At 54.1% G+C, this 26,749-nt stretch overlaps 1 protein-coding gene across 2 annotated transcripts in view; it reads left to right on the top strand.

The window, feature by feature from the left end:
* MGLL (monoglyceride lipase) overlaps positions 1-22,389 on the top strand; it is a 121,470-nt gene extending 99,081 nt beyond the window's left edge. For both annotated transcript variants that reach the window (XM_021695277.1, XM_021695278.1), the window contains 3 exons: positions 1,731-1,820; positions 15,844-16,059; positions 19,406-22,389. In XM_021695277.1, coding sequence (XP_021550952.1) covers positions 1,731-1,820; positions 15,844-16,059; positions 19,406-19,531 — 432 coding nt within the window. In that variant the 3' untranslated portion in view covers positions 19,532-22,389. The remainder of the gene's footprint in view (positions 1-1,730; positions 1,821-15,843; positions 16,060-19,405) is intronic.
* Positions 22,390-26,749: the final 4,360 nt, after the last annotated feature.

The following is a 26,749-nucleotide window of genomic DNA, read 5'->3' as shown; positions in this document are numbered from 1 at the left end:
GGAGAGCTGACCGTGTAGATCTCAGAGTGGCTTGATGCACCTGTGTTCCTTCAGGAGCAAAGCGCTTTTCTCTTCTCTGCCTGATCCCTGGCCTGATCTCCCTGTCTGAGAGACAGTGGTGTGAGGTGACATCCTGTTTGTACAGCCCAAGGACACAGGACATTTTATAGCTCTGAGTGCCAAGGGGGTTGGTGGGGGTGCGTACAGCAATGTCTCCACAGAGAGCCTCAGTGGCCGCCGTGTGTGGTCATCCACAGGAAAGTGGAGGTCCCCACTTACACTCATACGGAGAGAGAGTAAGCAAGGCCAGTGGCATGAGAGGAAAGCGCAGTCTCGCCCAGACCCTTGCCCCCATTCAGAAACGGCTGGGCCCCGTTTCCTTGTCTGTTCAATGAGGATGAACCCCCACCTCACGGCATCTGTGTCAAGATAAAAAGACTAGGCACCTACAGCTGTATGCAACACACCAAAGATTGTCACTTGGTAGATGTTAGTGCCCTCGCCCCCTCCGAGGGTACCGAGGGGACATCACCTCTCAGCTCTGTGATGTGTGCCTTCCACACAGACCGAGAATTCACCACTCACCATCTTCCATGCGATTCTAATTTCAGCGTGTCACAGCTCACTCGTAAAATAGCATCTCTCACCCCTGAGTGTCTGTGCACAGTGCAGAAACGAGAACAGCCCCCCTCTGCAGGCAAAAGTGTGAGATCCAGGTTCACACTGTTCCTGGGCAAACACCAGATCCTGCCGGAGAGATGGGGTGGGGAGGCGAGGCTTGTTCCTGCATCGGGCTCAAGTTCAAGGAGCATGGATTAAGCACCTACTGTGTGCCGGCTTACACAGTGGCCCTCAGGGGGAGTGCCAAAGTCCCCACTGGCAGCTAAGGAAACAGAGGCTCCACTATGTTCAGATCTTGTGCCCAAGTGCTCACGACTGCACAGCCAGGGATCAGATCAGCTCTCTTTCCCTCTGCCACACATCTCCTGATCAGACGGTGACTATTTCTGTTTCCCTCCAAGAGAAACCAAGGCAATCCACAGATTCTTTCCGATCAAAGCAGGCTCCTCTGGGGTCTTCCGAGCTCCCCCACTTCACAGGTGATCTGGGTGATTCTGTTCCTACTGTGTATTTTTTTTTTTAAGATTTTATTTATTTATTTGACAGAGAGAGACACAGCGAGAGAGGGAACACAAGCAGGGGGAGTGGGAGAGGGAGAAGCAGGCTTCCCGCCGAGCAGGGAGCCCGATGTGGGACTTGATCCCAGGAACCTGGGATCATGACCTGAGCCGAAGGCAGACGCTTAACGACTGAGCCACCCAGGTGCCCCCCTGCTGTGTATTTTTAGGAACCCCAGAGAAGTGACTTGTGCCTAAGAACTCAGCTGGGCAGCTCCTGCAGAGAATTCCAAACCACAAGCGATGAGGGACTGCAGGGAGGGCAGCCACACAGGATCCGGAGCAGGCAAAAAATAGACATGGCATTCCTGCCGTCAGCCACGGCGGCCCACCTCCCGCCCGGCTCACCCACAGCACAGATCCGAGCCAGACTAAGTAGAGGCTGTCTGAATCAGAGCAGGGGGAGTCCCGGGCTGTTCAGCCTTGGGAAGCGAACCTGGCTGATGTTCAGCTTGGGCGTCACTTTCCTTAATTTATTGTAAACTGTCCTGTGGGCGGAGCTGGACATGGATGCCACCGAACTCACACCCCCTGTTTTCCCCTCCCCACTAGGTCTTTGCTGCGAAAGTTCTCAACCTTGTCCTGCCAAACATGTCCCTGGGCCCAATTGACTCCAGCATGCTCTCTCGGAATAAGACGGAGGTGAGTCTTTCTGAAAACCTGGGGGGACCAGCCCCGGTGGGAAACTGAGTGGTAGTTCCATCCATGGCTGTCTCCCACCCTTTCACTGAGACCCTGCGTGAAGTAATGGGGACATGAAGATGCATGAGGTGCTGTGTGGCTTCAGGATTGGGCGGGAAGGGACAGGTGGTTATGATGCCCCAGCTGTACCCCGAACATGCAAAGGAGCAAATCAGATGAAATTGTGTGAATCAGCCAGGTCTCTTGTGGCTGCAAGTGACAGAAACCCCACTCAAAGTGATTCAAGCAAAAAGAGGTATTTATTGGTGGATGGAACTAAAGGCTTCAGGCATGGCTGGATCCAGGGGCTCAAAAGTCTTGTTCACCATCTGTCTCTCCCCCAACTCTCATATCCCCTGGTTTGGCTTCATTCCTAAGCAACCTTTCCCAAAGTGGAAGCAAGGATGGCCACCAGCAGCTTTACCTAAGCAACCCCAGCAGAAAGACAGTTTGTTGAAAAGCCAACAAATGTCTCAGGGCTGATTCTTATTGGCAGACTGTCTGGGCCTGACTTATTGTTCAGGAAAAGGAGTGGTGTTGACCCCATCCAACCTCATGGATTCAGCATATAGAAGGGCAGTTCCTGGGGGGCAAATTGGGATGATGGTAGCAGATTGGATTCAGACCAGGCCAAAAGTCATATGTCTATGGCTTGGGAGGTGGAAGCTGGTGCCAGAGCTGGAGGGGCTTCAGAGGAAGAGGGTTCCCGGCAAAGGTTACTGTGCTGATAAAGACCTGGCACAAAGGGAGGATAGCCCATTTGCGGAACAGTCAATAGTTCAGTTCAGCCACAGCAGAGAGGGCAGCAGGTGACTGGCAAGGGGTAAACTGAGGTCAGATCATAAGGCACCTCATGAACCCCTTCTCCTAAGAGCCACTGCCCTGCCAAGAATCCATCACAGCCCCCCAGGCAGAGCTGGGCTACCTTCTCTAAGAACTAAACCAGCTGAAAGGAGCTCAGAAAAGGCAAGGTGGCTTTGAGAGAGAGAAGCTGGGAGGTTTTGCTATCTGGTTAATGTCACCACCTCTGGGACCAGGCACCAAGGTCAGCAGGGACAAGAGGTCAAGGTCAACTCATGTGCCTGAGATACTGTGTCTGAGTATAGTCCAAAACCCCAGAGATTTGGATGGGTCTGTTAAGAGACTGCTCAGCGAGCTGGCCCACTTCCCATCTAGCTGAAGTCCAGCACCTTGCACTCTGCCTTTGACTGGGGGCCGGACAGGTGCCGGGAGCTCATCCAGCCACACAGGTGAGCTGCAGGGGCTAGCCTGAGAGCTTAGGTGGGTGTGCTCCTCCACCTGCTCTCTGTGGGGGCAGGGAGCCCAGTGGGCTCATGGCCAGTGGACAGGAGGCAACCCTGGGCTTCTGGAAGATACCAGAATTATCTTCAGGATTAAGCAAATCATTTTGCTACTCTTCTGCCTCAGTTTCCCCTCTTGCCTTAGGAGTTGGAAACCATGGAATCATTGGCTCCCCAAGACTCCTGGAAAATGGAGTGGGGTGCTCTGGTATTTCAGTGGCTTTCCTGGGTTTCCTCAGGACCTGAGCACTCAGGTTGTAACTTCATTGTAAAATGAGTCACTTAGAGAGTAGACAACTAAATGGGGATTGGCCTTAATGTGTGGGAAGAAGTCCTGATCAGAGGTCTGACTCCCGGACCACTGAGGGCCACCTGTTTGTAAATGACGCTGGCAAGAGACCCAAGGGGTTGTGGGGCCTGTAGGGGGCCCCCCCGGGATGTCCCATCTGCCTAAGTCATCCACGTTCATTTGAAACTTTTAATCAATTTTTAAAATCTACAATACCTCCCAAAGCCACATTTTGGGGCCAAATTTAAACCCCCAGGATCAAAGAATATTTGAATAAAGAAAAAAAAAATTCATTTCAAAAGGCCAATCTATACAGTGAAAAGGCACCACTTTAGGACCCAGAAACACTAAAGTCAAACTCGTGCTGTTCGATCTAATCCTGATGTGTGTGAATGAGGTGGACATTGACCCAGTTTCACAGATGAGGAGACTGGGACTCAGGGGTTAAGTAGGGGTTTACGTTGTCCAAGGGGCACAACTCCTCAGGGCCAGAGCTGAACCCATCTGATTGAGAAGCCTGCCTGGCTGCCTCCTTCCAGCTACCATGGACAATCACTAAGCTTTTTTTCCTGTCTCACAAGAGCAGGTGCACACAGCCTGTGGCTGTGGGCTATGGCCCGTGTGCGGGGTTCACTTTGTGACGGAGGCTTTTCCACCTGCTGGCATCCCGAATAATGGCTCTGGCTTGAATGTGCGATCTCTAGTAAGACCAATTATCTTTGCCTTAGCTGTGCTAGCACAACAATGAGGGAGAGAGAGAGAGAGAGAGAGAGAGTGCGCGCGCACACTCCCTTTGACAGCTTTGAGATGAAACGTCCAGGTGCAAATTCAAATTGTTTATCTTACACCTGAAGGTACTTGGGCAAAAAGGAAGGGGGAAGAAAAGATAATGAAGTGATTCCAAACCCTCTTTGTTTACAAGGAGCAAATTTCAGAGCTTTTATCTCATTTTTGAGATAATGGAAAATTCCACTGAAAGCCTTACAGAAAACGGGAGTCTGGTGTGAACATAGAGCGAGCAGGCTCTTCCCCTACCCCCTGTCCAGCCCGCACCCCAACCCTGTGCACCCTCATTTCTCGGGTTTCTGAGCGGTCAGGCAAAAGGGGTGATTCTTTAGAAATGCTAATCCATTTCCCTGCTGGGAAGACTCGGAGGGAAGGCTGGACTCCAGTTGGAATAAACAAGGAGCAAGAGTTTCCATCCCTCCGCAGAGAGAATCAGCCCCTCGCTTGTTGCAGCTCTGAGACTCCCTTTGAACATTCTGCCTGAGCCTTAAAAATAGCAACGCCCAGGGGGAAAATGTGTTCAGAAAAGGCACCTCCCCGGATCTAACATCAGGGTGTCTTAAGGCCCATCTTTAGCTAAGATATTTCCCATGGAACCCTGCAGCTATAAAAGCCCCAAAAAGAAAAGAGACATTCGCCTAACAAGCTCACTAAAGCAGGATCCGGTGGAAGGGGCCGCAGGCTCTTGGAAGATCTGGAAGTCTGTCTCTGGGGAAGCAGGCTGGCTCTGTCGTTCGAATGTTAAAAGCCCGACCTGCGTTTGGGCTTTACTGTGGCAAGTGTTCTCACGACCCAGCCAGGCGTCATGGCCACCAGCCCACGGAGGCCCGTCCTCCCAGCACGTGCGAAGCCTCCAGGAATACAGGCCGAGATGCCTCACATTGTCCCGACACCAGCCAGGGCACCACTGTCATACCCTTCTCCCGAGTCACACACCCTAGCCCTTGTGTCCCGCCACAGCTCCCGGAAGTCAGTCTTACTACCAGTATTTGCATTTGTGGAGCGTGGGCCCAGAGAGGGCAAGTCACTTACCCAAGGACACGCAGCTACTAAGTAAGGATTTGAGCCCAGATCTCTCTACTCTGAGCCAAGTGCCCTTGGCATTAAAATCCTGAGAACAAAGAAGTTGCCACTCGGGCATTTTTTATGTTTGTCTACACATTTAGCATCCTTGGCCAGAACATTAGAGTGCTGACGTATTCACCATTCCACCCTCAACCGTGGGGTTTTCTCAACGGGATGAATCCCTCCAACTCTGAGAAGCCTTGGATGTTCTAAATAGTTCTCCGGCCAAGGACACTGGGGCAAGAGGCGAAGAGGGGAGGCTGCTGACGATCTCCTCACCCTCAAACCACTGATAACCACCCAATTCCACACGCAGAGAAGGCACCGCTTTCTCTGAGCTCCAGCCTGTGAACTGGGTGCAGACTGGGAGGAAGACAGGGCTGTGATTATGATGAGACCCTCTACGAGGGGCATCTGCTGTGTGTACATTGAGGCAGTTTGTCTTTGGGACCACGTCTCTGTGTTCTATAAATACTCTGGCTGCCCTCCGAGCACATTCTGGCTGCTGGCACTCCTGCCGGTGAGGCCGTATGGCAAGATCCAGGCACCCGGATTGCTGTGAGCAGTGGCCAGCTCTCTTCCTTTCCTTCCTCCAGGGGGGCGCCGCCCTAGACCCCCGCCCAGCGTTTCAGAGGTGCCCCGCGCTGAGGATGAGGCTCGCCTGCCCCTCTTGCCCACATGGCTCCCAGCCCCGCTGCGGGGAGGCCGTATCTGCCCATGGCCCTCGGAAGGCTCCTGCCAGGTCTTGGAAAGCTCGGCCATCACTGAGGCTTTTGACTAATTGTCACCACAGCTAAAGATAGGCCTCAGCCTCCCACTCTGTCCCCAGGACACAGCCTCCCACAGAAATCCCCTCTGAGAACCGGTTATTAACTTTCCATTATGCCCGGTTTGGTTAGCTGGTTTTATTTTGTGACTCTCCATAATTCCTAGCTTACATTCCCTGCAGAGGACTTGTCTATTTGAAGCAGCTAATAATTTACTAACACCTTAAAAAAAATAAATAACGGGCCGTTAGAATGTCTCTTGGCATGTCTGTCTCCATATGGGAGTGGCCAGCAGGGAGCACAGGAATGGGTCTAACTCGGTCCTGTGCCTTGCATGCGAGGGGTCCGTGGACCCGCCCCCCACCCCATGTTTGCTGCTCACAGCTCTCCTCCCGCCACCAACTCTGAGAGAGGCAGGTTCCTGCAGGCAGCGGACAAGCCAGTAAGTCAGCAGGAGTCCCAGCTGCCAGCCAGACCCACGACCACAAGGTGCTCTCCCTGCCCTGTAGCTTCTCTCCCAAGTACCTTCACGTGATCCAAGAAGAAAGAAGCTGCGCGCTTGGCTGGGTTCACATGGGAATACCACCTGGGCCAAGATCTCTCAAGACACCCTCCATCACCTCGAAGCCACCCGGGAGCTAAGATCTGGACCCCCCTTTTCGTGAGGATTGGATGCAGCTGACTTGCTAAGCCTTGGCATAAATAGCCCAGCCAGACACAAGCCCCAAACAGTGGACTCTGCCCACAGGGGACTCCCTGCCCCAAGCCTACCCAAGGGATGTTTGGCTCCCACTGGCAAACCTGAAAACTGGGAGTGTAGGGAAAGGAGCTTTCTCCGCCAGCTTTAATTATGGAAAATTTCAAATCTACAGAAAAGTCACTGTGGTAGTACAATGCCCTCCCCTATACTCTTCCCTGAGACGCACCAATTGGAAATATTCTGCCATGCTTGTTCAATCCGTGCTTAAATATGAAAATATCAATATGGATATCTATTTTATCTCTTTTAAACTTTATTGTGGTAATATACACAGAACATAAAATTTAGCGTCTTAACCATTTTTAAATGTATAGTTCAGGGTCGTGAAGTACATTCACAGGGTTGTTCAGCCATATGCACCATCTGTCTCCATAACTTTCTCATCTTCCCAAATGGAAACTCTGTCCCGAGTAAATAGTAACTCTCTGCTCCCCATCCTCTCCAGCCCCTGCCAGCCACCATCCTACTTTCTGTCACTATGAATTGGACTATTCTAGGGCCCTCATATGAGTGTTCATCATATAGTATGTGTCCTTTTGTGACTGGCTCATTTCACTTGGCACCGTGTCCTCAAGGCTCATCCATGTCGTAGCGTGTGTCAGAACTGCCTTTGTAAGGGCTGTTGAGCTGAGCGTGTCCGATGGACACCTACATTGCTTCCACCTCCTGGCTACTGTGAATAATGATGCTGTGAACATGGGTATGCAAATATCTCTTCGAGACCCTGCTTTTGATACTTTTGGGTTTATGCCCCAAAGGGATTTGCATTTCTCTAATGACTAATGATGCTGAGCATCTTTTTATGGGTTTATCAGCTATTTGTGTATCTTCCCTGGAGAAGTGTCTATTCAAGCCCTTTTTCTTTTTTTAATTAGGCTTTTTGTGTTTTGTTGTTGTTGAGTTGTTGGAGCTCTTTATATATTCTAGATATTAACCCTTTATCAGTACATGGTTTGCAAGTATTTTCTCCCATTCTGTGGCTTGCCTTTCTACTATGTTGGTAGTGTTCTTTGATGCACAGAAGGTTTTCATTTTGATGTAGTCCAGCTTACCTCCCTTTTTCTTATGTTGCCTATGCTTCTGATATCATGTTCAAGAAATCATTGCCCAATCCAATGTCATGAAGTGGATACACTGTTTTGGCTGAACCTTTTGAAAATAAAGTTGCAGACACCAGGATCTTAAACTCCTGAATACTTCAGCGTGTATTGCCCAAGAGGAAGGAACCCGGAGGAGGACATGTCCATGTAACCCCATGCCATTTTCACACTTTGGACAAGTGACAATAATTCCCTTCCCCATTCTCTATCTAGACCATATTCTGATTTCCTTAGTTGCCACCGACTTCTGATTTTAAGACTTGCAATCATGTGATCTTGCTGTTTTGTGACCAGCAGTTAGGGAGGTGGTCCTGTAAGATCCCTGTAATGCCTTCCTGTTCCCCTTACTGTTTATTCAGTTCCCAGGCCTCTGAAGAGGTGGCTGTGGTGTGACCAGGTGGAGAATATGGTGGCTGCTTTTCCCCTTCTCTTGGTGACCACTCAGGAGCTGTGTGTGAGTTCAAGGTCACAATTCAGGGAATGCCACTCCAAAGGAGCAAGCAGGGTCTGCATCACTTGTGGTTGTGAAGACCCTCAGCCCTCCAGAAAGAAGCCCCAGAGACTTGTGGTGGGTTTGTGCAAACCGCCTGCGCCCACGTGCCCAGGGTCATGACCTGCCAGCCCAGCTCATGGCTCCAAAAGGCAGAGACCAGAATGTCCAGGAATTTAAGCTTTAATAGAAAAAGTAATTCTTGGGAAAGAATGTTCAGTAATTCACATGCTCTTGGTTAAGTGGTAACTCATACACGTAGGCTGATCCCGATTAATCCTTTTTATATCCAGAAGGGAACTGCAGTGTCCTTATTTCTGACGGTTCTTGTCTAGCTCAAGAATTTCAAGCACCAAGGTTGGGCACCTACTCCGGTAGTCATAGCCTTGGGCCTCCTGCTGAATAGGGCTTTTGCCTTCAGTCAACCGACTTGGGGAGACTTTGGGCCAAGTTAGGCAAGACCCTCATTTCCCCTCTGCCATCCTGCAGGCGGCACGTCAGGTCAGCAAACTTTCGTGGAACCCCTGCTTCGGGCCAGGCCCTGAGCCAGAGGCTGGGAATAGCTGATGAGCCACCCTGTCTTCCAGGGTCATAGGGACAGAAAGAGACACCAGTGGTTCTGGTAGACGACAAAGAGGTAGGCTGCATGCTCGGTGGGGAGAGCATAAGCTTTGCAGCAACGAGGCCTAAGTCCAGACCCAGCTCCCCAACTCTATCTCTTTCTTTGTGCCCCAGCATGACCTTGGAAACCACACTCAGTGTCACTGGTCCTCAGGTGCCTTGGGGGCCAGGCTGCAGCCTGGTGCAGTGTAGATGCCACAGAGATGGGGGCTGTCATTACCACATCTGTCCTTACAGATACCGGAGCCTTGGGGACAGAAGTGCCAGCTTCCCCAGTGGTGCCTGGGCATGGGTCAATGGGAGGAAACACTTGAACTGGCCCCCAGGAGGGAGCAGGGCTCCCCAGCAGACAGGAGGAAGGACACGGAAAGGGGGATTCTGGAAACTGGAAATGTCAGGGGCAGCCCCAGTCTGTAGGTACAGAAGATGGGCACAGGAAGGAAGGACAGGAGCAGCGATGGCTCACGGTGCCCCAGGGGAGGGAGGCTTTCCGGAGGAAAGGGCAGTTGAGCTGAGCGTGGAAAGAGAAGAGAAACTCTACAGGCAGCCAGGCTGAGGAGACAGGTGGACGAGGCCCAGAAGTACTTGGGGAGCGGTGGGGGGGTGTTGTGGGAGGCCGTGGAGCAGTGGCTGGAGCCCATTGCATGTGGCCTCCCAGGCCACGGCAGGAGTTTGGACTTGGCCCTAAAGCTGGCAGGAAGTGGTGTTCTCCGGGGCAGGGTTCTCTGGGCGCTGCAAGCCAGCTGGGGTGCTGGGGGAGGGTGGAATTGCTGAGGCCCAACAGAAGAGGACACACGGACAGGCAAGCTTGCGCTGGCGGCCCCAGGTAAGGCTGTCTTCCACATTCAGTATGTTCCGTATTCAGGCCAATTTCAATGGTAAATTCTCATTTGCGTTTAGAATATTCCATAAGCCTGGCAGTCATGAGAACACAGCCCCACGAACCACAGGGAAAGCAACCGCAAGCAGCTCCAGAGAGCTGACCTTTTGTGGAGGGGTGGGTTCCTCTGTCATGCCCAGCCCTTCTTCCTGAGATGAAGTAAAGAGGGACCTTTTCCTCTAGGCCTCCTGGTGTCATTCCAGCTGTGATCAGCCCCTCCGCCAGCTGTGGGCCAGCGAGCCCCCTATGGAGGTTCCCAGCTGCCGCCCAGGGCCCAGAGGGCGGCTTCTCGGGCGGGTGGAGGAAGGTCGGCTTGCTCATCCGTTCATCTGCCCAGTGTCTGCCCTGGGCGGGCGGGGGTGGGGGGGTGGGGTGGGATGTTGGGCGAGGCTTGAGTGCAAGGCGCACAAACACCTGACCGCCGTAGGGGGGCACGTGCGGGACTGGTGGGGGGCCGCGAGCCTGAGAGCCTGGGGAGGAAGGCCTCCCTGAAGGGGTGAAGTCGGCCCGGAGGCCTGAAAGCGGAGTAGACATCAGTGAGGCGAGGAGCATCAGGCCGGAGAAGCACTGGAGACGGGTGAGGGAAGCCAGTGCATGGAGGACGGGATTTTCCCCACTACAGATTGCCCGCCTCTCCCACCATTCAAGACAAAGATGGAGCATGAATGGATTGCCTCTGCAAAGACCTGCCAGTCCATTTTAGGCTCTCCCAGGGTTTCCCAAAGATCATTTGGATAGAGTTGCCATGCCCTCTCTCTCTCCTGCAGGCCAGAGAAAGTGATCTGATTTTTCCTGTGAAGAAAACAGATGGATTAACAGAGACCTAGACAATGGAGGAAGGAGGTGGGGATCCCAGGATGGATGGGCTCTAAAGCACAGGAGGAAGTGTGAGGCTTCCAGAGGAACAGGGAGAGATTCGAGGGAAGAAGGGTCAAAAAGCCCCAGCCGTAGACACATCTGTGGGTACCTCAGGGGAAATCACAGGAGATTAGGCCTGCGGGGCTACCTTTCTCTGTGAAGTGGGAGACCGTGTCCTGTGGGTCTGGGCCCTGAGAGTGCCCCCCATCCCCTTCAGCAGCCTGTGAAGGAAAGCAACCTCTGGGACCCACCAGGTCACTTCATTATCTGTCAGGCCCAGATGTTTCTGGTCCTCACCAGGGACCCACCTCTTTCTTTCCTGGCGAGGGCCACCTCCACAGCTCCTGGCCATCTGAGTGCACAAGACCCACCTTTACTTTCTCTTCTCTGGACAGGGAGCATAGCCTGGTGAGTGGTTAAGAAGGCTAACATGGAGCCCAACGGCCTGTGTTCTTATCCTGGCTCTGCCCCTTACTTGCTGTGTGACTTTGAGTGAGTCGCGTTGCCCCTCTGAGCTTCGGGCTCCTCACGTATAGAACAGTGGTAACAATACTAGTCCCTGCATAGGGTTCCGGAGAAGTTTCAATGAGCAAATACAAGTAAAGCACTTAATATAGCACCTGGGACAGAGTTAAGGGCTCAGTATGTGAGTTATTTTTAATATAATTCGAATCAAAAATTAATTTTGCTTTTCATCACAGACTGATTTTTTAAAAATAGGTCAAGAGAGTTGACTGTAGGGGTGGGGCCTATATTTTGCTCAACCAAAAGTTTAAGAAAACTCCCTGCTGTGGGTTGCAGCTATATTTACTGTGCTTTAGGGCAAAGTTTTCTTCCCAGAGAGAGACCATGGGCAGAAGTCAGAAGTCCCAGTTGGCACATCCCTCGCTGTCAAGTTCAACTTTGCTGACAGCCCTCAGAGCCTCAGAAAACAGCGAGGTACTAGAGGATCGCTAAACACACACAGGAGGCCAGGAAAACACTCACAGCTTATGAGATGATAGCCCAAGGAGAATCTTTGAGGTTCCCTCCACGGGGAAACTGAGGCCCAGGAAGGAGAAGGGCCTTACCCGAGGCCATGTGGGTTGGGGTGTCTGAAGCAGACTCCGCTCTACTTCTAGCAAAGAGTGGCTCTCCTCCCCTTGCTTCCCAGTGTCAGACTCAGATGCAACGCCCACATCATTACCACCACTGTAGACCAGACGCTGGGCTTGGCACTGGGGCTTTATCATTTCACTGAATCTCCCGAGGTACTTCCACTATTACCCCATTTCACAGATTGGCAAATTGAATCTAGAAGAGAAGAGCCTTGCCCAGATCACACAGCTAGGAGGTGTCAGGGCTGGTGGTCCTCACTCCTCTGGTCTTCCTTATATTGTTCAGTCGACTACCCCAAGAGAAAGGACTTCAAGTCTCAGCCAGTGGAGGTGCCCCAGAAGTCATTCATCTGGAGCAAGAATTCAGTTGCTTGGACTCAGATCAGCCTCTGGCTGGTGTGTCCCCAGCAGACACTGTTCTCAGCTGGAAGGATCAGCTGTGGTCCAAAAAATGGAGGGAACTGGGTGCGAGAGATAGTACCAAAGACTGGCTCTTTGGTATGTGTTTTTAATGAGACTTTTTATTTGGAGATAATTATGATTCATATGTACTTGTAAAAAAAAAAACAATACAGAGGGATCCCAGATGGTGACATCTTGCAAATCCCTAGGACAGTATCACAACCAGGATACTGACATTGATACAGTCAAGCCCCAGAACATCCCCGACCACAGTATCTCTCATGTTGCCCTTTATGGCCACATCCACTTCCCTCCCATCTCACCCCTCCCGAGCCCTGACGACCACTAACCTGTTCTCTCATTTTGTCATTTCAAGAATGTCATGGAAATGGGATCATACAGTAAGCCATCTGTTGGGACTGATTCTTTGGTCTCTGGTTTTGAATGGGCTAGTTCTGCTGACCAGTGATCAGGGCTTGGACCTGGCTAGGAGGGAGAGCCCTGTCCATCTCCTTCCTGGGGGTGACAGGACACATCCCCTACCCTAAAAGGAGGACTTTGGGCAGATTTAGATCTTAAGCTCTCAAAAAACAAAGTCTGCCACGATTGGGCCAGAATGGTTACTTGGGGGGAGGGAGGGAGGGTTGGGCCCTCTGAGCCTCAGTTTTCCCACATGGTACAGCCCTCGTTTCCCTGCTGGTCCCAGTTTCCCTCTGCCCCTTGCCTTCCACCCAGGTTCACACCAGGGCCTGCCCTTTCCCCAACACATCTGCTGGTTCCTTCCCCGGGCCCATAATAGATCATTGTGTAAACAGGGCCTACGTGATCAAGACATGGAAAAAGGAAGCAGGAAGACATGGCAGGAAGCCACTTGGACTGTCAGAGCAATTAAACCCAGGAGCAGACTCCTGGAGGGCCCTCGCATGCCCGGGAAGGTCTGGGTCAGCAGGACAAAGTGTCGGGCGGCTTCAGGCAGGACTTAATGGGCTCTGGCCCTGTGCTCTCATTAGCACACATTCCTGGCAAGCAGCGCTCTGCAGCTTCACATGGAGCGCTGTTAGCCCGGGCTCACCAGCCTGCTGGGACCAGACCACACAATGGGGGTTTAACAGGAGAGAGGCTTATTCCTCTGCGCAGTGACTTCTCATGGCCAGTGGCACCCATCTTTTTTTTTTTTTTTAAAGATTTTATGTATTTATTTGACAGAGAGAGAGACAGCGAGAGAGGGGGCACAAGCAGAAGGAGTGGGAGAGGGAGAAGCAGGCTTCCCGCCGAGCAGGGAGCCCGATGTGGGGGCTCGATCCCAGGACTCTGGGACCATGACCTGAGCCGAAGGCAGATGCTTAACGACTGAGCCACCCAGGTGCCCCGGCACCCATCTTTTTGCTTACTGTTTCCAGGGTGCAGCCCTCGTGTATGTGGTCTCACCTCTCTCCCTACTCCACTCGTGTTCCACCCTCGCCGGTGGGACGAGGGAAAGGGGCAACAGGAGGACAAGCCTTGACCAGAGGGTGCGCCTGGCACTGCTGCTCATTTCCTATTGGCTGGGATTTGGTCACATGACGACAGCACTGCAAGGGAGGCTGGGAAATGTAGTCCTTTCTTCTGAGCAGTAGTATTGCCAACTAAACACCCAGGGTTCTATAGGGGAGAACAAGACTTGGGAAACTAATGACAGGTTCTTCCTCTGCAAAACAGGGATCACGAGAGCCATTCCTCCTCATACAGCGTGCTTATGAAGGTCGTGAAGGTGAAACGGGTCGAGCACTTAGTGCCAAACTTGTAGGAGAGCTCAGAATAAATGTTAGCTATCCTTATTTCTTTTTACCAAATGAGATCCTGCATGTGACACCCTGGCCCCATGCTGAGCACAGAGTATGTGTCGGGTCATGGGTGCTGCAGTTGCCATTGTTCCTATTAGCGTCAGTTTACGACAAGCTTCCAGCCCAGGGCTCTCTCGTGGATGCTATAGCCCTCTCCCAAGCAGGTGTCCTCACAGACCCCAAATGATCTCCTGCTGCGGCCATGCGCTGCCCCCACACTGCCCCCTCCAGTCCCATCCTCTCAGCCCTCAGACAGATGGCCCGGCCTGCAGGAGTCACGCCAGCTCAGCTGCAGGGAGTGGCTAAGCCCTCTCGTGTGGCTTTTCTCGAATGGTCTGGTTTGCCATGCTCAGTCCCCCGGCATGGGAGGAATCTGGGGATGGCACGGGCGACCCAGGGCAGCCTGTCTCCTCATGGCACGGATCTAGGATTCTGGCTCAGGCCCTGTAGGGGTTAGTGAAGAAGGGGAGACGGAGCGCCCGCGTTCGAAGAATCAGAGTCAGAACACAGTGGATACTCTGGCGGCCTCACGAGACAGCTCTTCCCATACGCCTTGTCCCCATGGCTTCTCTGCGCCCTCACCTGGTCCTGACACCACAGGGCACTTCTCCAACTAGCTAAGAAAGAACCCATTGGCAAGGAGGAGGAAAGTGGGTGAAGGGGCGTTGTGGTCTCACACCTGCCCACATGGGCCTCAGAGAGTTCTAGAAACTTGTTACCCAGATTCTGACAGATGCCCCATCTCAGGCCATAGTAAGCAGGCAGCTCACTGTCCCCTCAAAGGCAGGAGGAGTCAAGGCAGAAACTAATCTGGGCTAGAGAGAGCAGGACAGGGTGCCAGAGCAGCCTGGGTAGGCTTATGAGCCGTGGACAGGGACAGTGTCAGGGTCGGGTCCAGTGGGCTGATGGTTAGGAGGGAGGATGCGCCTCCAGGCACATCCCACGAGGGGGCAGACATGACTGAGGGTGGCAACAGGCTCCTTGTCAGGGTGGCAGGCAACCTCTGCAGCCCAGACCTGCCGTGAGCTTTGCTGCTCCTAAAGTTCATGGGGCAGGGCCCTGCTGTGTGCCTTCAGGACCCCTCCTGCCAGCCCCGGGCCTTCCAGCAGTTCGTGTGGGCTCCTTACCCACTCCAAACAGGCAGACACTAAGTCGAGGAAGAAAACAAAATCCACACAAACTAACACCAAAACATCTTTAGAGCTACAGTTGGTTAAGCGACTGCCTTCGGCTCAGGTCATGATCCTGGAGTCCCGGGATCGAGTCCCACATCGGGCTCCCTGCTCGGCAGGGAGTCTGCTTCTCCCTCTGACCCTCCTCCCTCTCCTGCTCTCTGTCTCTCATTCTCTCTCTCTCAAATAAATAAATAAAATCTTTAAAAAAAAAAAAAAACATCTTTAGAGCTATTCCTGAGTGAAATCATCAAAGCAAACAATATGATGCTGCTCACATCTTTTAAGTGACAAATGCCTGCTTTGGAACTGTCTGTGGGCACATGTATGAATGTGGAACGCAGTAGAGCCTGGAAGAAGAGGCACCGGAAGTAGTGCAGGTCCGGGTTCTGGAAGGGCCAGCCATGCTGCCCATTCTCGGCACCCACACCCCAGACCGAGCTCACTCGAATGGAATCAGCCGCTCAGGCTGGAGCAGAAGGAAGACTACCAGGGAATAGGTCTGTGCCTCTGGACAGGGAGCCCCCCCGCCCCCTAGCCACAAAATGATGGAACTCTCTCTTCTACCTGCAGGTGGACCTTTATAACTCGGACCCGCTCAACTGCCGGGCAGGTCTGAAGGTGTGCTTCGTCATCCAGCTGCTCAACGCCGTCGCGCGGGTGGAGCGGGCCCTCCCCAAGCTGACCTTGCCCTTCCTGCTGCTCCAGGGCTCTGCCGATGGCCTTTGTGACAGCAAAGGGGCCTACCTGCTCATGGAGTCCGCCAAGAGCCAGGACAAGACACTCAAGGTGAGCAGCTGCCCCCCCACTTCCCCAAGGCAGGGGGGAAGGTGGCACCCCATGGGGCCCCCCTGGGGAATAAGCACCAGGAATCCCAGGCATCTGTTAATTCTAAGGGAGTGCATGAGCCACTAGCTGACCGTTCTCATGACCGAGCTTGAAAGGAAGGAGGAGGGAACACTGAGAAGTTGTCAGGTCAGGAAGAGCACCCACAGCCGGGCATTGAGCAAAAGAGGCCTCCCGAGGGCATGTCTTCAGCTCTGTCATGACCAAGGGTCAAGGGCGTGTGTTCTGCCTGGCCTCCCTACGCGCTGGCCTTCTGCACCAGCAGCAACAGCTCCAGCCCAGCTGCCACCACCAGGGGCTCTGAGCACAAAGGGGCGGGGGCCCTGGTGGGATCTGGTCTGCGAGGGACTCAAGAGCATGTCCCGCAGAGGGGACAGCACCTGTGGCCGTGTCAGATGCAACAAACTGCAAGGGACCACCTCGGTGCACCTTTTGCAGTGGCAGATGTAGTCGTGGGGTTAAGATGTGCCCATTTTGTTTGCCTGGTGGAACTGGGAAGAGCCCCCGCTGGAGGAGCACCTGCTGTGTACCCGTCAAGCGACACAGCTGAAGGTGGCTCTGTGTGGCTGGCTGGGCAGACACAGCCCCGGGGTGCCCTCCCGAGCAGACATGTCTTTGACCGTGCTGCCACAGCCTGAGCAACCACACGTGGGGGCCCTGCGTCCAGGGCATTTCCTGCTCGGTTATAAGGAGAGCAGGCAAGTTGCACAGAGCCCACACCTACTCAGTGGTGGAGTCGGGATTCGAACTCAGGTCCTCTGCTCGAGCCCCCGGCCCTCTCCACCCCGCACCTCGCTGACAAAGACGCTCGCATCCCTGCCAACCATCAAGTGCTCCCCTGTACCCCGGCCCACACCAACCAGCAGATGCAGATTCGTGGATGAAGAGAAAGGAGAAAAGGGAAAGGAAAGCAGGCTGGTGGTAGTGGCGGAGGGCGTGAAAAGGCAGGTGGACCTGCAGCCGGGGTGGGATCCTCCCGCTGCCCACCTTGGCCTTGGCACCAGGAAGACCACTCAGTTCATCATTAATTCAGCTACTCATGGGCACCTACTCTGTGCCAGGCCGGGGGAACCGACAGGCCAAGTCCGACTCTCCCATGCGACCTGCGTCCCAGCAGGATGAGCAATAAACAGAAACCTGACCAGGATGATGATGCAGGGGGTCGGTGCCACGGGTGGGCTGGGTGATCAGAGGGAATGGTGAAGCTCTTACTTCAGATGGGGTGCACAGGGAGAATGGCAGAAGGGCATTCCTGACCAAGGGAGAACGAGCCCAAAGACCCCAGGTTGGTGAGATCGCGGTGTGTGTAAGCAGCCAACAGGGGGCGCTGTGAGCCAATCAAGGGAGGCGTGGCCTGTGTCCCCGGAGAGTCAGGACGTTTTCTCTCCGTTCCATGGGGACCGCAGGAGCGTCTGGAGCTGGAGAGCGGCCTGTACTGACTTCAGTTCTCCAGGCATCCTCACAGCTGCCATATGGAGACAGGAGTAGAGGGCGGAGGCCAGCCGGGAGGGACGGTGATAGAGGGACCAGGGCGAGCCCCGGGCGGTGGGCTTCGCAGCATGTGTTCTGAAATGGGGAACACTGGGAGAGAGAGCTAGGGAATATTGAGAATTCCATTTTGAGCTACCTATTAGAGAGTTCTATTAGAAATTTGAAAAAAGACCAGGGTGTCTGGGTGGCTCAGTCAGTTAAGCATCTGACTCTTGATTTCAGCTCACGTCATGATCTCAGGGTTGTAGGATCGAGCCCTGCATCAGGCTCCGCGCTGAGTGTGGAGTCTGCTTGAGATTCTCTCACTCTCCCTCTGCCCCTCCCCCGCCCCCCACGCTTTCTCTCTCTCCGGATGGAAGGAAGGAACGAAGGAAGGAAGGAGGAGGGAGGAAGGAGAGAGAGAGAGAGAAGAAAGAAAGAAACAAACAAACAAAGAAACAAACAAAGAAAGAAAAGAGATAAAATAAAAGAAAGAGAAAAGAAAAGAAAGAAAAAAAAGAAAAGAAAGAGAAATTCAGAAAAAGAAAGGAAAGCAGGGTCTCTAAAAGATACTCACACACCCATGTTCATAGAGGCATTATTCACAGCAGCCAAGAGGTGGAAGCAGCCCAGGTGTCCATCGATGGTTGAGTGGATAAATCAAATGGGGTCTAGACCAACAATGGAATAGTGTTCAGCCTTAAAAATGAATGAAATTCTGACTCACGTCATGACAGGGATGAACCTTGGAGACATTATGCTCAGTACAATAAGCCAATTGCAAAAGAAAAAGTACTGTATGATTCCACTTGTGTGAAATATCTAAAGTAGTCAAAAAACCATAGAAATAGAAAGTAGAATGATGATTGCCCAGGGAAGTGGGGAGCGAGGAGAGGGAATTTAACGGGGCCAGAGTTTCAGTTTTGCAAGATGAAAAAGTTCTAGAGATTTATTGCACAACCACGTGAATATACTTAACACTACTGAACTATACACTTAAAAATGATTAAGATGGCAAATTTTATGCTGCGTTTCTTACCACAGTATTAAAAAAAGGAAATTTGGAGGTGCCTATTAGCAGTCCCACTGGAAATGGCAAACAGTCAGTCAGATATACACATCTAGAGTTCAGAGAGAGGTCTGGCTGGAGATAGAAATTCCTGAGTCACCAGCACATGGATGGTTTTCAAACCACGAGAACGGAAGAGGTTACTCCAGGGAGGGAGAAGGAGGGCCACGGCCACACCTGTGGGCCACGCCAGCCTGCAGAGGTCAGCAAGGCCATGGGTAAGCCTAGACTGAGACGGGGCTGCTAGCGAGGCAGGTAGACAACCAGGAGGGTAGAAAGCTGCAGTGCAAACCACAGGGGAAGAGTGTTTCTAGAAGGTTAACTCTGGTCAACTTTTGAATGAAGCTGAGAAGTTAAATCATATGAAAGCAAACAGTGTTCCCTGACCCCTGCGACGTGAAGGTCACTGGAGCCCATGCCAAGAACGCTCGCTGAGGGCTGGTGGGAGTGAAAGGCAGGTTGGAATAAGCTGAGCACCAGATGGAAGGCGGGGATGTGTAGACAGTAGAAATCACCCTTTAGAGATGGAGGCACAGACGGGTCTGTAGCTAGAGAAAGAGAGTCAAGGGAGGGTGTGAGTTGATTTAAGAAAGGGAGCGCTAGAGCATGATGGGACATTTAAATGTATTTGAACCATCATCTGATCAGAAGGCGATGACAGCGCACCTGGAGCACTGGCGTGCTGCCCCCGGTCCCCTGCCTGCACTGTCCCCTCCTGTGGCCCTGACTTCCTGTCTTTCCCGATTGCAGATTTACGAAGGTGCCTACCACGTTCTCCACAAAGAGCTTCCTGAAGTAACCAACTCCGTCTTCCATGAAATAAACCTGTGGGTCTCCCAAAGGACAGGGGTGGCGGGAACAGGGTCCCCCCCCTGAGCGCACCGGCTGCGTGGCCGGCCCACGGTCGGGGAAGTGGGCAGAGGACGGGCGGAAGCTGGCTTCTCACATGTGGCTTGCCAGGGGGAGGGGGGAGGAAATCACAAATTGGAGGAATCCCTAGCACAATTTTGTCCTATACCAGGCTGTCCGCTTCTGGGTCTACTCTAAGGGGTAGACACTGTAAAAACAGAGAAGGGCCACAGGTAGTTTCCCGGGGACGGAATGTGCTCCAATGTCCTTAAAACCAAGCGACGAAGCCTCTGCCCTGCCCTCCCGCACCCGCCCCCCCAAGGTTCCCAGGAATTCCTGGTGTTCCTCGGACACCTGACTGCAATAATTGGAGGAGTCTCCTCTCCTGCCCTCCCCGCCAGCCCCCACCCCAGGACCCTCCCCAACTGGCCCCGCTCCATGGCTTTTCTCTGGCCGTGGGATGAGGTGGCAGGTATCAGCTCCCCCGGGGCAGACACACGTGCCCTCCGAGGCCCAGAAAATGCCCGGGACTTCCTTGGCGTGAGGAGCCTCCCGTGACCCTTGTCAGCTCCCGGTCAGCCTGGAGCTGGGCTTTGGGACAGGAGGAGGCTTGGCCCAGAAAGAGAACTGGGCAGGAACCCCCTCCTTGCTGCCAGGGAGCCTGAGGCTGCCCACCGAGTGCTTTACATATATTCAGAGGCTGCCTTTCCTTGCGTGACTAACGGTACCTGACACTATGAGAGGGTAACTGTGTTGAAGATGAAGTGTCTAGTATATAATGTATCTTCTAAAGCAGAGACTATTTAGGTGGGTGGGTGGGACCAAGGGGAGGCTTGAAGGCGTTGGAGCCTGATGCCCCTGCACAGGACGGGGACAGGCTGGCCGCAGGGCCCGAGGTCGAGGCGCTGGGCTGCAGCCCCGGGGAGCGGGGCCCCGAGCCTATCCCTGCCTGGGCCCGTAGCCACCCTGGGAGCCTCGGGGCCGGCAGCACAGCTACCTCTGGTGGCAGAAGAAGAGAGTCCCGACGCGGGGGCCCTGCCCAGGGCCGCAGGCCGCATGGGCCCGCCTTTCCCAGCAGAGGGCCCCGCCGTGCCTGGCCTGCCTTTCTCAGGGGCCAACACCACCCTGCCCGCCCCGGGCCCTCACTTAGCGCCAGCAATAAATGGGGATCACTGCCCACTGCCGGAGGACTTTCACTTTCAAAAGGGACTGTTGTTACCTCAGGAGGCTCCTTAGTGCACATATGACCCTGGGAGGGGGTGGAACCACGAGGGGGCCCCTGCTCGGCCGCGGGGTGCAGTCCAGGGGCCTCGAGGCCCTGGACGAGGCGGCCGCTCCCCTGCCAGGCCCTCTGACTTTGGAGGCTGGGAGTTGTGGCTCCCACCCGTGTTCCTTCAGCGGTGCGAACTGCTGCCTTTCACCCACGCCCTGTTCTTCTGGGGCTTGCTCCGGGTCCCCAGAGAGGGGGTCCCCCCTGCTCTCCTTCCAGGGGCCCTGACCACACCATGGTGTAGCCAAGCGCTAGTCACCCTCCAGCGGGCAGACCCCGGCCCCCAATGGAAAGTCCTGCCGGCCTGGGGGCTGAGATTTGTGCTCCCCTGCCCCTCTGGTGGGGGCGGGCAGGGCCCACGGCCACAGACAGAGACTTTCACTGCCCCATCTCACTTCTCTGGCTTCTCTTTGGATGAGAAAAATGTAAAAAATGCGCCGAGGGAGAAGGCCAGCCCCCGCCTATTCCAACTGCGCCACTGTGTGAATGTTTCTGCTCCTCAGCTGAGGAAAAGCAGAAATGCCGCCCACAAACCCACAAAGCCCCCAAACCTCGAGATGTCCCTGAACCCAGAATTCTCCCTCAGAGCTGTGATAGCGTGGGTCATACAAAGTCGCCGCGCTTCCCGCCCCCGCTGCCTCTCCCAGAGCATGTGCCGGCTCGGTCATTTCTCAAATTAAATATCAGGCACATGGTTTGACCGGGAATCATTTGGATTCATGGATTTATTTATATGAAAGCTCTGACAGAGACAAATTCAGTCACCTTTACATATCTGGTTAAAGGTTAAAAAATTGCCTATACTAAAAAGAAAAAAGAATTATTTGGAAGCAGGACTGTCTCCTAATATATGAGGGGACAGGGACGTGGCCACACCAGCCGCTGAATGGGAGCAGGTGTGGGAGGCAGACACCAGCTGTGTGTGAAGTCCCACCTGGGGCCACACCAGGGCCATGGGCCCGCCTGTCCTGGGGGAGCTGTGCGAGTCTCGAGTTCATTCTTAGTGAGGACGGCTCCGTGCTGACACTGGGAGCTTCAGAGTCAGGCCTTCACCCCGACGAGGAGCTGAGTTTGGAAGGGAAGCGAGGTCATACCTGGCCCGGCCTCGAGAAGGTGAGAGGAAGGACCCAGGAGACGCGCACCTATCGGGACCCTAGGCCCCAGCACTGACGTGGGTGCATCACCTTCCTTTGGAGTCCTGCTGGTCCATACAGAAACCATGGGGTTCATGCCTGACAGTCTCTCTAGGAAAAGATGCCCCCTGCAGCGGGAATGGGGGGGTTTGCTCCTTTGCAGGGATGGGGGTGGTCACGGGTCCCCTGTCCAGCTTCTGGGGGCCACCAGGGCACGCCTTGAGAGCACCGAAGGATGCCAGGAAAACCTGCCTGCTCTGCTCTGCACCCGTGTCAAGGTCCCACGCTACCTTTTCTCTCTCTCACCAATCACTAACATACACCCGTTCGGGTCACCGTGATCTTCTAAGCAGTTTGCCAGTTACTGTCTCTGCAGCTCAATTGCATCCCTCCGTGTGTATGGTTACTGGGGACTCACGATCAGTTCAGAACTATCAAAGGAACCATGTATGCCACAGCTAATCCTAATAAACCGGGTGTTTTCTGCACGGTGGTGTCGTCCGTCTGTCCGATCCGAGACCACAGCGCTCCCTGGACAGAGAACAGCAGGCCCTCTTGCAGGCTACTATTGCTGTCTGGGCTGAGCCAGTCATCTGACCCAAGCCAGGGGGTAGGGACTGGATTTTCCCTCTGCCGTTCTTGAGGACTTGTGCCCGGAGAAGACTGCACGCGTGCTTTCTCCTCCCGACTTGGCCAGGGCCGCCCCCAGCTCTAGACTCCATGGTTGCTGCCCCCCCTTGTGGCCCCCACCCCGGGCAGCTCCACTCGGCCACCCGCCCGTCTCAGCTCTCCTGCTGCGGGGCCCAGGGCTCTGCACGTCCTCCTCCACTTCTGTGTCCGCGGTCGGTCGGCTCTGCCTCCACCTCCACCTCCGCCTCCAGGGTAGGGCTACAGGCCACTTCCCTCCGGCCCTACTGCTGCCGCCTTCCCCTCCCACCAGAGGGCGACAGCGCCCTCCTCAGGGGCTGTCCTTCCTGCCTTCCCCACACGGCCACAGGAGGGCGTGTTGAGTCCGAGGTGGCCCTTCTCGCTCACAACCCGCCCGTGGCCCCCTGCCTTCACCCTCTTCCTCCCCTGTCCACCAGCCCACACACACCAACCTCCCTGCTGGCCACCCTGGAGGCCTTTCCTAACCACCTAGTCTAAAGCCAGCACACCTACCCTGGCTCCTTGCCCACCTGCTGTATCTGACAGGGTCTGTGCTCTGCTTGACCACACAGTAGCTCTGTCCCTCCATCAGAACTGAGCTGCAGGAGGGTGTGTGTGGGCTTGCATTAGGCCTCCGGTCTCCAAACTTGTCCAATGAGGGAGGGAGGGGCTGAGGGAGGGAAGGCCTGCTGCACCAGGCACGATGCAGGCCCTGGGGCTGCCCCCCAAAATGAGGACAGAGGGACATAAACCTGCCACTCCAGTGCCCAACAGTTGTGGGGGCAGGAAGAAGGGTGATGGGAGCACAGGGGACCAGCCCAGAGGCGGCCCTGCAGGAGAGCAGAAAGATGAACGCAGTGGGGTGCATAGGTCCTGCGGCAAGAGGGCTCAGGACAGGACTCGAGGGTGGAGGGAGCTCAGGTTGGCACCCACAGCAGCACCCAAGGACAGTGCAGTGAAGGTGTCCACTGAGGCTGGTGCGGCGTCAGTACCAGCCACAGGGAGCCCACAGCCCTGACTGGAGGGGCTGTCGGTGGAACACAGTGCTGCCCCTGTAAAAGGGGGGCCACCTGTCAGGCTGTGGCCTCAGGTAGAGGGCACAGCCATGAACAAAATGGAGGCTTGCGGGGAGGGGCAGCCTGGCCTTTCTCCTCCCACCTTCCCCTCTGGCTGCAGGGAAGTCTTAAGCACATGGTCCAAGATGGCTGCTCCAGCTCCTGCCACTGCGCCCTCGTTCCAGCCCATAGGAGGGGAAGAAAGGAAAGCGGCAGGCATGTACCTTTCATGGAATAAGCCAGAGACCGCACTTAGTATCTCAGCTCACATCTAGAACCCAGTGGCACAGCCACAGCGAAACGCATGGGAGGCCGGGAGGTGGTGGGCCAGGTGCCCACAGAACAGGACAGGCTCTGGTGTCAGGGGACACAGCAGGCTGTGCCTGAGAACAAGTGCCTGCACTGAGGCTTTCAGGGACAGGAGGCCCAGGGTCAGCATCTGCCTGGAAGATGCCAACAGGGAGCGAGAATGAGCTGGAGGTGAGGCCCGGTCCTGGGGCCGGGACAGGGGACAAAGAAGGGAATCGGTGGCTACTGAAGAGGTAAAATCAACAAGGTTTGGTGACCCTTGAGGGCCAAGGGATCTGGAGGGAACATAAGGAACACATGCACATCTCCAACATGCTACAAAGAAGAAAAGCTTACAAAGTATGCCCCAAATTGTCCCTGTTCTATCTTCCAGGAAAGAATGGAAATTCACAGTGAAATTCACATTGGTTGAGCTGCCACTCCTGGTGGGAACTTCCTCTGAGGCGCCCCATGGAATTTCTACATGAGCTTTGGGTGGTTGGTAGTGTTGCTCTCATTCAGACCGGTCAGCAAACTGCGGCTCTGAGGGATTCGGTGATTGGCTCAAAGCCAGTGCAGATTCGGGGCCCCAGCCCGGTGTCCTAGACCCTGGTGCAGGATCCCCCTCCCTCCCCAGAGGAGGAAGGCGGGCGACAAAGCCCCGGTTGCAGTGCACGCAGATGCAATGCTCAGATCTTAAACCACCAGGAGGACCTGGTACAGTCTGAGGGTGGCTTCCTGGCTCAGAAGTAGAAACTCCCAGAAGCCTGAGGGCCGCAGCCCTCCCTCTGAGGCCTGCCGGGTGAGACTTTTCCCAAGTGAGAAATTTTTATGCCTTCAAAATGTCTGCTCAGGGACGAAGGCTGCTCTTAGTGCTAGCAAGAGCCCCCCTAACCATGTGATGCCAGGGCCCAGACGGCAGCCTCTCCCCACAAGCAGCGGCTCTTGGGTCCTGGCAGTGAGACGGGGCACGGAAGGCTGTGTGGTTTTCCAGGTGGACGAAAGAACATATGCAGAGCCGTCACTTTCTTTTTTTTAATTTTTATTTCTTTGCAAGTGGGGAAGATCTTAATCGATGGTTGAAAAAATGTGTTATATATTCATCACAGACCTGCCTCATGTAATGACTGCTTGGGTCAGGACCAGGACCAGGGTGAGGCCAAGTAAGACACTTGCCTGGGACACAATGTAAAAGGGGCACCAAGAATCTTTATAAGCAAGATAAGTAATACTTTCATGTGATTTAAATTAAAAGTAACATAAAAAATGCATGATGAACCCAATAGCAGCATTTTAAATAAAGACAGGGTCAGGACTCCTGATGTTTCTCCGAGCTCCAGCACGACTCAGCACACAGCACCTGAGAACAAAGTGCCTCGCCTGCCCGCACAGCCCGCCGTGGCTCCTTTTCTCTCCCTGGGGGTGCGACAAGCCGTCCCCACATTACGTCTTACGTACAAGCTGTGCTTGTTGCGTCTTTGGTCAGCGCTCAGCTGATCTATTCTTCCTTCTGTGAAAAATGTGCGAGTATCTCGACCTGGGATAGAATGCTTAGCTTTCCCAATAAATCTCACAGACATATGTTTCCACTCGGCAGGAATGAATTAAAGTTGCTACCTGAGGGACAGACGTGCTTTTTAATTCTAAGTGCAACACAGCCACACCATGAAAACAACACAGAAATCAGATGAAACCCTCAACTCTCGCTCTGGCAGCTGGCCTTGTGTTTCCGAGCCTGGGCTTGCAGGGAGCCCCGCCAGGCAGGCAGACGGCCCCCCGCACCCCCGTGTGTACACAGGCCGCAACCGAGCATCCTCAGGACCACCGGAAGCTCGGCCACACCGCCTTACTACCATTTCCTTCCCCACTGGGCTCACGGAGGCTGTTCTCATTGTTTCCTGTTTGCAACACCGCACTGAACACCTTCCCCACCGTAGGCCACAAGTAGCCCAGAAAAGGAGGAAGGTGTGATGAGGTAGCTGGTGGATGCCCCTGTGGCCCAGAGGCTGAGGGGACTGGCTGCGGTCCCGGGCACACGGACTCCCCCGGCCCCACCGCCTCCCTGGCCAGCACAGCTCCCCAGACTCGCTCTCTCAGTGACCTGCAAAGTACCACATCCAGAACATTTCCCCTAAAACCTCCTCACTTAGGTTTTTACTTACAATCTGTTATAAAACAAATACGCTTTCAAATAATAGCTGTAAAAAAGATGTGTTCACTATACCAGTTCTTTTGTCCCTAGTATCTATTTTTTAAAAAATGCATCGTAATCGGGGTACCTGGGTGGTGCAGTCGGTTAAGCATCAGAGTCTTGGTTTTGGCTCAGGTCATGATCTCGGGGTCGTGGGATCGAACCCCACGTCGGGCTCTGCCCTCAGCACGGAATCTGCTTGAGATTCTCTCTCTCCCTCTCCTTCTGCCCCTCCCCCCACTCATGCTCACTTTCCAATAAATAAAATCTTTTTTAAAAAAAGGCATCGTAATTAAAAAAATTTTTTTTTAATGTTTAAACTTCTTACTACATACCTTGGCGCACATTGAGTTAGTGTGCGGTCTAAGGTGGGACCTGTGGCTCTTAGGCCACCAGCCTGGGCTCCACCCTTCCTGCCTGGGTGCCCAGAGCAAGCGGAATGACATTGCAAAACTGAAGTCAGCCCCTGCTGCACCCTCCTTGTCCCTCCCTCCACACCTTGGATGGAGCCCAGCACTTCACAAACACACAACAAGCTCACCCCCTGCACCGGTGTGGTCCCCTCAACAAGTAGCAGGAACTCACTTTTAATGCCCCCAGCGAGGGAGGCAGCTGGGCAAACTGAGGCATGGAGCTGTGACCAGGCAGTAAGAAGTAGAG

The sequence above is a fragment of the Neomonachus schauinslandi genome, chromosome 1, assembly GCF_002201575.2.
Source record: "Neomonachus schauinslandi chromosome 1, ASM220157v2, whole genome shotgun sequence".
In the NCBI taxonomy this organism is placed as follows: domain Eukaryota; kingdom Metazoa; phylum Chordata; class Mammalia; order Carnivora; family Phocidae; genus Neomonachus; species Neomonachus schauinslandi.
This window is presented reverse-complemented; position numbering and strand designations above follow the sequence as displayed.